Here is a 15,288-nt window from a genome sequence, read left to right on the forward strand (position 1 = left end):
TGTTGATATATAAATATTTCTTATCACTCATCAGGGCAGGCGGAGGTCAACAGCTGCTAACCCTGAAACAATCTAATGAGTCTGGTTTCAATTTAGGATTAAACTATAAAAACACATTTCTGTGAGATTTGAATGACCCTTTATTTTGGTTTAGCATAATTAATTGTCAGGTTTTGGGAGACTGGATATCAGCATAAAATATCAGTTAGTGGAAGCTTCAGTTAAGGGCCCCTCATCCACCAGGGGGCCCCAAAAGTGAGCAAATTAAAACAGTGAAGTCGCTTTGGTTTCCCTCTGTTCATTTGAAGGAAGCCATACTGAGCACTGTCTCGTGTTACTTTATTTGACTGATTTTAACTGTAGTGAGCTGGTTTACACATTACAATGAAGATATTAAACACGGTAAACGATTGTTTTGTAAGGGAAAATACTGTGCTTGTCCTGAAAAACTATTTTCTTTTCTTGTTTTTGATTTTTGTTGTGATTTCTTTCAAACTTAAAGTTATTGTTTTGGCCGTTTTAAGCGGAATGACACGGGTTGAGCCCATGTGGTGTGCGTCTCGACCATTCAGCTCTCAGGTCTCCCCGGTTTCTTTTATACTTGTATGTGTTTAAGTTTGTTTTCATCCCTGTTTTGAACTCAAGTCCTGACAGGAGTTCAATCGACCAATCAGCTTCCTTGACACACAGGTTTCACCCTAGCGTTTTTCTCACTTGGTCTCAAGTGGGTGGGGCTCAGCTGGAAAAAAGGTGACATCACAGACTTCTAAGCACCAATCAAGATTCACCAAGATTTGAATCGAAGCGATTCTGGATTGTTTGCTAATGTCATCAATGAAAGCAGTTGAAACCACACCTACAAAGTCCTGATGGAAGTTTCTCATTGTTAAACTTTTTTATAAATAGTTCAAAGTTATTTTAATATTTTTGAGTTTTTCTTTTTTAAGCATTGTACAGAAAAACTCAAGGTTTGAAACCGAGCTGTTAGGAACTTCAATATCTTTTAAGCTACACCACATTTCCTGCATTCATAATATTAAACATTAAAAGACTATAAAACAATTATTCGTTGGGGTGTCCCCCTCTGCTTGGGGCCCCGCAGAGACTCATCTGGCCCCCGTCCTTCACCTCCACACCCCAGTGAAACCCTCACTCTCCACTCTGCACCGACTCGTCTTGGCTGCCTTGCTGAATTGCCGCTTTCTTGTTTTGCAAGAGGCGCCTCGTTTTCCTTCTGTCGTTGCTAAATATGATTCATTGTTCAAAGGGACACGGGGAGTACAAAAGGAACTTGGAAGGCTCCATGCGCTCGGCTCTGGTGCTGCAGAGTGCGGAGCAAGGCGGGAGACAAAAGGACAGCGGCCATAATGTGCTCCTGTTGAAAGAATTAGGCAGATCAATGGGACATAAATTGCACTGTTTATGTATACAAGAGGCTGGTGTGTAATTGGTAGAGGTGGTTGAATTTCCCCCTGTAATCATCTTAACTGACACACACACACACACACACATACTCATGCACAGATGTATCTACATGCACATACTCACTGTGAGGGAATGTGTGTGTATGTGCAGGATGTATATATGTGTAACATATACTGCTTCATATATATACAAAGGAAGGAGTGGAGATATAATTTCAACTAACCTGAGTTTGATTAATTTTCTTTAATTAGTTTGATACCAACACTATAACAAATTAAAATGATTCATGGTCCGGTTGATGTATTTGTAATCATTTATTTTTACTCCATGCATCCACTGCATCGCCCCCTTCAGACCGTGAGATCCCAGCTGGAGCGAAGGCATGTTTGGGTTGGTTATACCTTGGTCTATTTCACAGTCTTTGTATGCGTTTCTGTCACCTCTGAATTTTTCTCTCTGTCACTGCAACAACTACAGAAGGAAAAAAAAAAAAAAGGTGTGCTGGCGTCCGGCTGGCGACTGTTTGTGAAACTGGTTTGTTTGTGGCACCGAGCCAACGGATGATACTCAGTGAGAATGTGCAAGCAACTGGCTGGCTACCCATATGACACACACACACACACACACACACACACACACGTAAAGAGAAAGAGAAAGAGGGAGAAACACACACGCAAGCACTTCGTCCTCCTCACAAGGAATACAGTGGCGGCTGTTTTTCATCTTAATGAATTTCTGAACTTGTTCGTTCCCTCTCCGCTCGCCGCTGCCTCGTGGTGAAAGACGGAAACTGAAGACGCCGGCTGCCAAATCAATTGATGTGTCAGGAGGGAGAGAGGACAAAACGGAGTGATAAAAAGAAAAGCATTCCCTCTCACGCTCTCTCTCTGAGACACACGCAGGCAGCAGGAAAAGACGGAGAGAGAGAGAGAGAGAGAGAGAGAGAGAGAGAGTCAGAGAGAGAGAGAGGGGGGATCTGGTTTCCAAACTTGACTTCCACAGAAGTCATCTCTGGTGCATTCACTATTCTTCACTCAGCCGTCCACAGCTGCTCTGCCTCTGCGGGTGGCTTTGTATTAAAAACTGTTTCAGTGCACAATTTCTCTTCTTAGCCCATTTAATTAACTGACAAAAATACATATATATATAAATATATATATATATATGTATTTTTAACATGTATTTTCAGAGCTCTTAGGGGTTAAAAATCACCCCCACATTTTCCTTTCAGCATCTTTTCTGCAATAAAGGATAAATTATTTAAAATAACACGACCTTTTATCTCACACCCTTTGAAGGCAGCAAATTAAAAATGTAAATTGGGAGTTAATTAATATGCAAATATATTCATTCGCTGTTAACAATTAGCAATTAAAGCTGCAGTGTGAAAGAGCACAGACAAAATTAGTAACTTCATTTATCATTTAAAAAAAAGGGAGATCTAAAAATGTACATAAAATTCTAATTGACTTTCACAGTATTCGCCACTGTTGCCGCTTTTGTTCATCCGCAGCGCTTTTTGAAATACATGATAGCGGGCATTTAGTGACTTAATTAATGCCACTTTGTGTAAAATACACTGTCCCCTTAAATGGTTGATCTCAAAAATAATGTACACATTCATGTGTGTGTTTGTATGTGTGTGTGTGTGTGTGTGTGAACAGCAGCGTCGTACAGCCACAGAGCTTCTGCTGTCTGATCTGTGAGTTTGACTGTTTTGTTCATTTAACTCCCTGCTGAATTTCACATTCAAGTTTTATTTTTTTTTCTTCTATATGATGGCATCATCCCTAACATCGGAGGAAACAGAGAGACGGGTGATTGTGCAGTTATTCGAATGTGCACATGAGAAATATTTAGAATAACATGTATTAAAATAACAAGCTGGCCACCATAATAAATTTACGCTTTTTGCACATTCAGAAAATGTGTGTGATGCATTCTAAAATAAGCCGTCGTCTCACTCTTTCTAACAGCAGTGTTTACCAAAAGCAGTCTGACAGAGGAGGACGTCTGTGCTGAGCGATTCTGGGAGTCTTGCATCAACAGGGTTTGTTCTCTGGCACAAACATTTGGTTCCATTTATTTAAAATAAATAATCCTAAAAACAACTGAAACCACAAAAGTGCCAAAGTGCATCAATCAGTGTCAACACAGAGATGATAACAATGACCTCATATGTAGAGGAGTAAATTTTCACAACTATTAAAAAATGTAACAGACAAAAAATAAAAAGCAAGGGGGGAGGAGTCATACGATGATTCAATGTATAATTTATATAAATATGAATCAGTCATATCATGTGAAACACATTTCACATGTTAATCACTTGAGGAGGCTCCATTTAAAACGTGAAAATCACACATACATATAGACACATGGATTCTTCATGACGTTAAGATGTGAAAATATCAATTTCAAATCAGTGTGTCTCAGCAGTTCACATCTGATTAGGATTCAGTGCAGGAAGAGAAAAAATCATCAGGAAACTTTGACTGAACTTTTTGTTGTTTTGTAATTTGTGGTACTTTTTTTTTTTTTTTTAAATGTGGTGATTTGTGGTCACAGGGCGTCTCTCCTGTGTGAACCCGTCACTGAGTCCAGCTCTTCAATATTATACTTACAAAAGCTCTCATATTACTTGTGCGACCATCCGACCGTGCAAATTCAATTCAGCCTAATAGTGCACCACCAATAGTGCATCACACACGCCTTTCACTTTAACTGCTCCTGCTCCAATTCAATTAGAGGCAGAGGATGTAAAATAGACTCTTTTACATGTAGACAAGGTTTTATCCTTTTTCACTTATGCATGCTGTTTCCCCACACGGCGTTAAAGCCACATCATGTACAGCTACAATGTGTGTTTTAAATAAAGCATGTTGTGGCTGACAGTGTGTGTGTGTGTCTCAGTGACAGACTGGACTCGGTTAGGTCCATGGTGATCCTCATCCCGACCCCATACTCCCCACTTCTTTTATCTCCCCCCCCCCCCCCTATGTGATTGTCGCGGCCGTTGCTGTACACCATTTCAAATGCGCCACTAACCACCTCGTTACGCCGTCTCGGCCTGTAATGAGAGGAGCGACATATGTCCAGTCCCCCCGCTGGTTCCTGATAAGCCCTCACATTCAGACACATGCAGGAGCACTCCTCCACCTCCTCCTCTCCCTCCTCCTCCTCCTCTCTCTGCCTTTATTTCGCATGCAAAACCTTGCTAACAACCACCACGGAAAATAGTGTGGCACTTACTTAGTGACATTTACCTCGCTGCCGACTATTCCACACACGGGGGGGGTGCAATAACAATCAGCATGCATTTAATTTAAAAGAAAAAAAATGTTCCCTTTACAATTACGCAGGCAGGGAGAGATATAGCTTTCTGTGTACTCTGTGTGTGTGTGTGTGTGTGTGTGTGCGTGTGTGTGCGTGTGTGGAGGGAGCTATAACAGTTGTGCCAGCAGACTTCCGCAGTGCAACATTAATGCTAATCAAAAGAGCTGAGAAAGCAGCGGTGGTCTGCAAAAACAGATTTTCTCTTGTCTTTTCATTTCTGGAGGGATTCTCTCTTTTCTCCCCCCTCCTCCTCCCCCTTCCTCCTCCTCCTCCTCCTCCTTGGAGGGATTTATCCCAGGAAAATAATATTTGTAGGAATTGTATCTGACCCCGTGAATTTCAGAGAGGTGCATTGTCATGTAAGGCCGTTTTTCCCTGGCTGCAGGATAAATAATGAAAGTTAAGTTGTGGTAATTGATTTCTCTTCAGTCCACTCAACTGAATAATCTGCAAGGGAAACAACCACTAAGCTATTCATTAGAAGATTTGCCAACATGCAACTAATTCCGAGCTTATTCTCCAAACATCATGGAACGAATACAAACTCATAGTCAAAGCTTGCTTGATTCAGAATCCTTTTGTGTTTGGAGGGTTGGAAAACACTTCACTGGAAGCCCAGAAACAACAGTTTTCCCCCTTCTGTAAATGGAAAGAAATAAATCAATAAATAACCCTGAGCACATGAGGGAGGAAGGAATATTGAGCCAATCTGCCTCTTTTAACGCCACACAAACTGAAGCATGTGATCAAAATTCATACGGGATCAAGAGTGTACCTGGATAAATGATAAAAGAAGCGACGTGAAGTTGATAAATTCTCGTTTCTTTCACCAGATTTCTGTTGTGATTTTGTGAAAATGTTTCGGTCAACAAATTTGACATTTTGCTCTGATGTCTCTTATTACAATTATTTTCTCTCTGTTATTTCATCCAAAATTAAAAGATTAGCAATAAAAGTTTTAGGAAGGAGACAGTTCGGTTATAAACAGTGGAACAGCTTTTGCAAACAAATGCATAATAATGTTTAAATAATAATAATAATAATGTTTTTAATATCACATCATATTTGTTGTATACCTACATTTATATACAGTACCATTCAAACGTTTGGACACACTTTCTGATTCATTTAAATGGGAAAGTGTGTCCTAACGTTTGACTGGTACTATTAGTCAGATAATCTCTCTCTCTCTCTCTTGATAGAGAGAGAGATAGATAGATAGATAGATAAACAGATAGACATTGATTCATTATGTTGCAGCTGTGTCTGCTGTTCTGTTTTCAGTTTTAATATAATTGATTTTATTTAAAGATTGATCAGCCAATCAGGAAATAGTCCTCTCCCCCTGAGGAAAGGTGAACCTCATGGTCCCACCTGTATTAGCTCCTCGTGTCTTTCACAGGTAAATCTCTGTTTTTATAAGTCGTCATCATCATCATCAGCAGCTGTGTGATCTTCTCAGTTACCTCTATAACCACAGAGTGAAGCACACACAGGCCTCACAGTTGGCACGGTGACATCACAGAGTTTAAGCATGGCGGCCTTGGACCCCGCTGGCTCCAGCCTATTATTGTTTACCACTCCTATGAAAATGTCACCAACAGCAATACTGTTTTATCCACTTACAACATTTCAAAGGAGTGAAAAGGGGCCCAAGGGTGCAATAAAAAAAGCTTTAAATAGTCTTCAGTGCTGGTCCTCGGGGGAATCGCCCCTTGCCTGAAAAGACCTAATTTAATAAATTTGCTCTTTAGGCGTTCATCTTTGCGTTTTGCGTCGTCTTATTATGAATTCATTCGCATGCAGCCCTTTTGGTCTAAATATTGCCCCTCTTAGCTAATGCTTAACCATACATATTTTACTCTTTCAGGAGGACCACCTACATTTGTTTCCAATGCAACTGGGTTCATTAGCACCTCAGAGATAATACGCCGGCTGTATGCTTAATGTAAGCACTGCTAAGTCTCTAATTTTCCACAAATAATTCCCCTTGATCTCAAGTGAAATTTATGCAGAGGGGGTAGTGGGAGGGGGGGGTGGGGGGTGGGGGGGGGCAGCGTGCTTTAACATGGCTGGTCCAAGTAAAGTAAGTATGTACATAAAATGAATTATAAATGGCAGACTGTGTGTGGCTAAGAGAGAATAAGTGAGTTTATTTTATTGGAGAGAGACAGTGAGAGTGTGTGAGTGTGTGTGTGTGTGTGTGTGTGTGTGTGTGTGTGTGTGTGTGTGTGAGAGAGAGTCACAGAGAAAAAACTAGAGTTTACAAGTGCAACTGTGATGTATGTGTTCACAATTAGAGACCAATATATTTCTGCCCATATACTGTGGATATATCATGGTTTTCTTTTATTGTCTGTCATGTTGAATATTATAAAGAGAAAATAAGCAATTAAAACAATCACAGGGCTTTTTTCTAGGTGTGCTCATACAGAATATGAGACAGGTTTTGGACAGCGCAATAGAAAACCAAGTCAATGTAAAGACGAGTGTGGGCACAGTTATAGAAGCAAATTCACCTGGTTGTCACAAACTGGGATGAACAATATCTAAACTTCAGTGGAAACTATTTCTCCAGGTTTTATAACCCAAAATGGCAGAAACAGTAGGAGTGTGTAGGACTTCCTGCTACCAGCCAATGACTGTGTATAAAGATGGACAACATAGCAGCTCCGCAAAAGTGAAGCCAAAGCATCGCTGTGAAACGGGAGTGTGACGTCATGATTGACAGCTGTGGGTGTATGGGTGGGACCTCGATACTGTAGCTCCACCAACCAATTACTTCTTGCAGACTCTAGCTCCAAATGATGTCACCAGCACAGGATGGCAGCACCCGTATCTGATATATTTTGGTTTCATTTTTGTATGGTGGGAGGAAGTGGAGAGGCGTTGTCCATCTTTACATACAGTCATTGGTGCTAGCTTACAGCTAACGTCTGTGCAGTGGCTATTCTGTCTGTTTGCGACAAATAAAAGTGAAATGCTCAGTCCAACAGTGAAATGTAGGAAAATGACACAGGGTTAAAATTTGAAATTAGGGGCCACTGAGCCTCTTAACTTAAGTCTATGGCCCTTTTGCCACAAATACGTTTTTCTTATGGAAAACAACAGAAACAAAAGATCTATGTCAGCGAGGCCATGTGGCCTTAGGTAGATCCCTTTATTCCCTCAGACTCTTAAATCTCATAGAAGAATGAAGGACTACAGATTATCACATAGCTCTGGAAAATTAGCACGGTGGCCATAATTTGATCCCATAGATTGATGATGGTGAGGTACACTGCAGCCAAGAGACAGATATGGGTATAATGCTACCACATACAGTAAATGAAGATGGACGTAGCCTCTGTGACGTCACCCACAGGTTTCTGAAGAGCAGTTTAGAAGCACAGATTGAGCTGCTCCACCATCGCCATCTTGGCAGTGTCTGACTCCACCCCTAACTCCCAGCTAATCCAAAAATGGACAAAGAGGTGGGGCTTGTGTGAAGCTAAGACTTCAGTGCATGACAGTTTGTTGCAAGCATACACTCACCCACCTGTCACTCAAAGAGGCCACACCCTCAATTATGCAGAACTTGAAGCCTTAATAAAATGTAAACAGGTGAGTTATATAAACAGGTGTCATGAAGGAAGAAATTAGCTCTAGAGACCCAAACTGTTTTTGTACCAGGCTGTGAACATGTTTATTTCTGCTGTAAAGTTGGACATTTTAACATGGGAGTCTATGGGGATTGATTGTGTTGGAGCCAGACTCTAGTGGTCATTAGAGGAACTGCAGGTTTTGCTTATTCGGTGTTGGTTGAGGTTGATACTTCAATGGCACACAAAATCTCACCGTCATTTATAAAATTATTCATCTTATAATTGTAAGTCTTTTCTTTCAAGACGAGCACTTTTATGTTACGCTTCATAAATGTGTGTAACAGTTAATGTGTTTGTGGAACATGAACAACAATGCAACAGAAAAAAAAAATGTAAGAATTGCTAAAAGACAGAAAATAGATTATCATCATTGCTATGATAAATATCTATTAATTAATAAGCGACACACACACACATCATCCTGTGTGTGTGCTGCTGTTTATAGTTGTGAATTATTTGCATTCACACTGGGTTGAGCTGTGTGTAACAGTTAACCTGCTCTTAGCCTTTTGTTTGGAGTGGAGCTGCTGTTGGTGCTGCAGCAATGAGCCTGATGGAGGCTGATGGAACCACATGATTCAAATTATCCAGGGGATTTTAGTATGAGAGTGTGTGTGCGTGTGTGTGTGTGCGTGTGTACATACTCACTGAGTCAAAGTTAGTGTGGATGCATGTACTGCTGTTCCACAGTCGGTATGTATGTGTGTCTGTAAGCTTCTACTGTTACTGTGCATGAAACTGCTGTTTTAAATGAAATCTCAAGTTGAGTGTCAGATTCCCTCTGACATGCTGCAGGAGGGAGCGAGTGGAACATTTCTCTGGGTCCTGGCACCAGGTTATAGTGTTGATATTGATCCTTTCTCTGGGTGCTGTAATATCATTTACAGTTACAGTACAGTTATTTTCTGAGCAGAGTTGCTGATGTTGCATAGAAGAACAGGGTTACACACACGTTTTTAAATTTCAATTTGCTGGGCCGGTTTCCCTCTCTGTTGAAGTTTAGACCCTCAGATTGTCTCTGTTTGCTCCGTAAGCCTTTAAAAAAGGTAAAATTATCTCCTGTAAAATTCACAGTAAACAAAATGTTAAAGCTCCATATAGTATAGAGGCAGATTTCCATGTGTTGTTTGATTATAAAGCAGGTCTAGGTTTTATATTAATACTGTGAAAGTATCAAAGCCTCAGTCCACAGAGAAATGCACACAGCCTGTATTCAGAAACTGAGCCTTAAAACCAGCCGTCAGGACTTCTGGAACTTAGTGATGTCAAAACAAAGCAGTCACCGCACTGCTGTGATTTGGATTATCCTCTTTGGACAAAGGCATACATCAAATAAATAAAGTTAGAGGATAGGTTCACAATTTTTCAAGTCTGTCTTCAAAGAATAGTCAGGTGCCTTTGTGCCTATTGAATATGGTTGTTCCTACTATTATCATTATTGTTGTTTGTACAGAACCCCTTCTATTGTGCTTCAATGTAAGTGATGGGGACAAAGTTAATAAGAGGCTTCAACAGTCTGAGTTAGATACATCAAGTCAATCAATCTCCATCCTGACTAACAGACCTGAAAACGAACCCATACATGACCAATCACATACACTGGGCATGGGTCGGTGTAAACAGGAAGCAGATTGTCTACTCTGCAGTTGGTTAGTTGCAAAAAATACAATGAACAAGTAAGAGCTGTAGCATTAAAATGCAGAATTGAACTGAACAACAGCTGCTAGCAAAGACAACAAATTCAGTAACACTTGTATTTCATTATCATGTTGTATTCACCACTGGTAGTCGAGGCTGGCAATCAGGGAGCAACCGTGGGTGACTATGTCATCATTTCCAAGGGTGTCAGTTTTTAGGTGCTCAAAATATCTGAAGTAGTGTGGACGTCAGGAGTAAACACAGCAAAGTGAGTGAGTGAGGATGTAGCCGGATAAAACACATGTGTGGTCGTGTGGGCAAGATACCCTTCATGTCACACCTCTCCTCCCGAAATAAAAAAAAAATGATGCTAAAAGATGAACAAAAAGCAAAATAAGCATAAATAAGTAATAGATAAACAAGGTCAAGTGTTCTTCTTCAGTGCCCAATTCTGTTTTGGGTCAGAAAAATTTGGGTTGCCTAGCAACACTAATCATAGTCCACCTGTCATTGGGTGTGTTGTCCCTGTCTGGCATGTAGAGACAGAAACAGGTGCTGAACTGTTCTGCGACTCCTCACCATCCCCATGTTTACAGTCGGCAAAAATGTGCATCAATGGGCCAAGAGTCTGGCCCTCTATAGGCTGTTACTTCTGAACAGACGCCTTGTAATAACATTTATCTTATTATTACAAACCACACAACTTTTGCCCAGTTTGCCTGTTACCAGACACGTTTCTGAGATCTGAGATTAAAAACCCTTCAGTTGGCACCGAATTCTAAGACACGTCTTGACATCGCTGCGAGCTGTTCCAGGCCCTGCAACATTTTTCAAACATGTTTTATTTTATCGGAGCCAAAAGCAGAATGTGCTTGTTGTTGCAGCAACTCAGACATGAATCTGAGACGGGAGATGAGGAGTATCCAAAAAGAGCGCAACAGGAAAGAGGGAGACAGTGGACACACACACACAAACACAGACCCTAACCCTAAACCATAACCATACCTACTACTTGCCTAAACCTAACCTTAACCTAAACCTAACCTTAACCTAAACCTAACCTTAAATCAAGTCTTCCCCTTTTATAGTCCATGTGATTTAGTTCAAACGTTTCCCTTCCTCAGGGATGCATTGTGTGAAATACATAAACTTAGTCAACTCCACCCACAGAAACTCACACTGCAACAGTAAACCAACAGAAACACTCGCCTCATGCAGTTTGACATGTACAAAACTAGCGTTGATGTGTGAAGCCGTGTACCTGGAGCTGCTGCAGGATGTGTGCTCTGGGTTGGACCTGGTGTCTGCTGCAGCTTTGCTGGTAGGCCATCATTACCTCTGTCAGATTGAGGCAGCTGTCAGCTAAAATAGAAGAATACAATCATTCACTCCTTTAATGTCTGCGCGTCCCAGTGAGCCACCAGCAACCATTCACAAGTGCTTAAGAGGCACAGAAATGCCATACGGCAAACTCTGCTGTGTGTGTGTGTGTGTGTGTGTGTGTGTGTGTGTGTGTGTGTGTGTGTGTGCGTGTATACTACAGGGAAGATGGCAGTCAGTGAGAAGTGAGAAGGACATGAATGTCTGTCTAACAATAAATCAACCAATCAGGCAGCTCAATTTATCAACCATGGCCTTATGGGATGAGAAATTCCAGATGTGAGAGACTAAAGAGGATTTTTATGACTAAAACATGTAAACGTTTTGATCTCTGTGTATCCTTCAAAAAGCTCCAACGCATTTCATACATTTTTAGTTCAATATATTTATATTCATAATAAAACAAACATATGCATAAATGGGGTAAAACTGTGATCTATACTAATAGTTTCCTTGTGCACAGAAGACAGAAAAACCACACACCAAAAAATAAACATATTTATAAAACTGCACACATGGCGTGTGTCTCATATCCCGCCCACCACACTCCCACAATTAACCTTAAATGCTCAATGCAAAACAATTATGAATAATGATGTACAGCTGTTAACGCAGTCAGTTCAACATGCAGGACAATTCGAAAAACTAGAATCACTGCTGCGTGGTTGTCTGCCTCCTGTTTCAGGTTACATCCTTGTTTATCCAGTCATAGAAAATATTAACCACTTGTGTGAAATTTTGTCATAATTTCTGCGTGAAGTCTTGAGTTATGGCTAAATATTGTTTTGTGAGGTCACATTGACCTTGACCTTGACCTTTGACCTCTGACCTTTAGCCACCAAAATTGAATGAGTTCATACTGTGGTCCAGTTAGAAATTCCTTCAAGGTGTTTCTGAGATATCATATTCACAAGGCCAAAATTGTGTTTTGTGAGGTAACCACGACCTTGACCATTGACCTTTGACCACCAAAATCTAATTAGTTCATCCTTGATTCCAAGTGAACATTTGTGCCAAATCTGAAGAAGTTCTGTCGAGGTGTTAAGATATCATGTCCATGAGAATGGGACAGATGGAACACCCAAAATCAATATGCGTCAGGCTCTGGCTGTCGCCGGCGCGGAGGCATAATTAAATAAAATAGTCAAACACGGAGGTGAATACTAGGGATGACACAATCACATTTTTAGCACTGATACCGATAACGATCATCTATGAGTGAGAGTGGCTGATCCACGGGTGGTACCCATCATTTTTGGCATGCACTACAGATGGCGTCCATTAAATCAGTCTCACACACTTTGTAAAAGTTCCACCCGGCCAACATGTAGTTTTGTTTCGGGGACCTTGTCACGTGCCGGCGAAGTGAACAAGGTGGGACTACACTACACTACACAGCACACAATGCTGTGGTGATCGGTTTTAAGGTGATCGGTGACTAAAAGCATTATATTCTGATATTCTGATACATATTTTTAATGAATCAATCGTCGCAGTGAATATTAAATACCTATTGAATACCTTTAAATCTTTGCTCCACACTGCCACAGGACTGACTGGTTCACATTAGGGCCGGGCGATATGAAAAAAAATCTTATCACGATAATGTTTTTCAAATCAGTCGATATCTATATCATGATTTAAACCAAATCACTATTTCTGTCCAGCTTAAAAGGTTCCCTTTTACTCCTAAGTGAGATGTGAAGATATCATCAGGTTATTTTTGGTTTAAATATTATTTATTTCTGACAGAAGTTGAACGTGACAAATATAGTGTAGAACATTATACAACTGTGTTTCAAATAAATAAAATAGGCATATATTATAAACTAAAATCTTAACTCTGACCATCAAAAGCTTCGTCTGGGACTGTAAAGTCTTGCATTGTACGTGCTCTGTAGGATGGCACTGCTTCAGATGGTAAAAAGGATTAGTGGTATTAACTGTCTTTGTGGGAACATGCTTTTGACACAATTTGCAGTGCACGCCACTCTGCCTCTTATCGGACTTTAATTAGCTGAAGTATGTCTACACTACCCAATTCCTCTGACCCTTCGTTTCAACGATATCTTCGTCTTTAGAGACTTGGGCTGTGTCCGTTGGGGTGTCCTCTTCGGTAACGTTGTCGCTGGAGATTTCATTAACATTTTCTGCCGTCATTCTCTTTTATCCCTCTCCCACTCCTGACGTACAGGTGGGCACGGCTGCGGTAGCCCAAACACTAGCACGTGTGCCGGCACCAGCTGCTACTCCAACGCTCTGTGCTGTGGGCCTCAACTTAACCTGACGTGGCTGTAAATCTATTCCAGCCACATGATTGGTTCGGCGCAAAGGCAGTTCTCATTATCATTGGCTGTTCATGTTTTCTGTCGGAACATGACAGATCGACGTTGTATCGACCAAGTCTTATATTTCTATCGAGGAAAAGTCATTTCGCAATAATTATCTTTATCGTTATATCACCCAGCCCTTGTTGTCACCTAATGAACTTCTAACAGCACAATAAACACTTTATTTAACTCCAAAATCAGAGCTCACTCTCATTTTCACATTCAATCTGTTCGTGTAGGTGGTAAAGAGGTGTCAGGTGCAGATGTGCCTTGTCCCCAGTGTTTTCTGTGCACCTGGTTATCCTAACAGCATGGTCATGCTCCACCCCCACCATCTTGGCAGTGTTTAACTCCGCCCCTAACTCCAAATTTAATCCAAAAATGGACAAAGACGCGGGGCGTGTTTGGAGCTGAGACCTCAGTGTATGCCAGTGGAATAACTGTAGCAACCATATGTTCCTGTTAGCATTGTTAGCACAGCTGGCTATCTTGCTTATGGGTGAACCCAAAGCTGATTCATTTGCTGACTAATTAGCTGGTTAAAGAGTTAACAAGCCAGATATGGTGAGCGCAGACACTGATACCTGCTAATTAGTGCTAACATAACACCAACAGCACAAAGAAAATATATAAAATAATGTGTCTTTGCTTAATAAAGTGATAGGAGAAACTGAACAACAAAACAGGGTTTTTCATTATTTCAGGCTGCCACAGTCATGGAAATCAATGCATGTCATATTTCTTTAAGACCACCTTATTTTCATTTACTAGATCAAAATCCTGCCTCATCGTACTGGTTTTACAAGTTATTCTCTGTCCCACTTTCCATCTCGCTTGTATAAAACATATAGCATTTGCATGGGGCTGCGTAACATCTTAGAAACAACAGTTAACCAACATTGTACAGTAATAAAATATTAGTTTAACTGACTAGTATTAGATATACTGTAATCATTTGGTGTCTGTTTAATCAGTGTATAATATTATAAAATTTTGTACATATATCCAGAGGTCACCAATATGACATCATGATATTATCTTTATATTATATATATTATCTTAATTTCACTATTTATATTCAACTCGACCAGACACAGAGTTAAACAGCAGCTTACCCTTTCTGTCAGTGTTCCTGTGTTCAGCAAAGCCAGATACTATCTGTTCATCAGGGGGGAATGACACATGTTTTCCTCCCTTACTTCTCTTCATCTGGTTCTTGTTGACTTCTTCTGCGGTATCATCGCTCTGCTCGTCATTTTCTTTGTCACTACAGCGGGTCATCCCTTTGTTCAGGACCAAGGAGTTTTCAGAATTTGAACTTCAAAGCAGGAAACGCTGGATGTGTCAACAGCTAGTGTATCTCCTCTGTGGAACCATGGCAACAGTTCCTGATCCTAATTGAGAGAGGGAGCAGAAATGTGCGCGAGAGTTTATGTAAAAACAGTATTAGACACGGCATTTCTTGGATGTGAATTGCAGCTCTTTGGAAATACAAGGCACTGAAGAAACAATATCTTATTCATGAGTTGTGCGCC

General features: G+C 40.7%; 1 protein-coding gene across 1 annotated transcript in view; it reads right to left on the reverse strand.

The window, feature by feature from the left end:
- The window catches only part of si:dkey-288a3.2 (protein phosphatase 1 regulatory subunit 37), a 34,534-nt gene extending 19,500 nt beyond the window's left edge, over nucleotides 1-15,034 (reverse strand). Inside the window, exons 1-2 of the mRNA XM_056393924.1 lie at nucleotides 14,869-15,034; nucleotides 11,305-11,405 (exon numbers count right to left, since the gene is read on the reverse strand). Of these exons, the coding sequence (XP_056249899.1) occupies nucleotides 11,305-11,405; nucleotides 14,869-15,034 (267 nt within the window). The remainder of the gene's footprint in view (nucleotides 1-11,304; nucleotides 11,406-14,868) is intronic.
- Nucleotides 15,035-15,288: the final 254 nt, after the last annotated feature.

Source organism: Seriola aureovittata, chromosome 13, assembly GCF_021018895.1.
Source record: "Seriola aureovittata isolate HTS-2021-v1 ecotype China chromosome 13, ASM2101889v1, whole genome shotgun sequence".
Lineage (NCBI taxonomy): Eukaryota > Metazoa > Chordata > Actinopteri > Carangiformes > Carangidae > Seriola > Seriola aureovittata.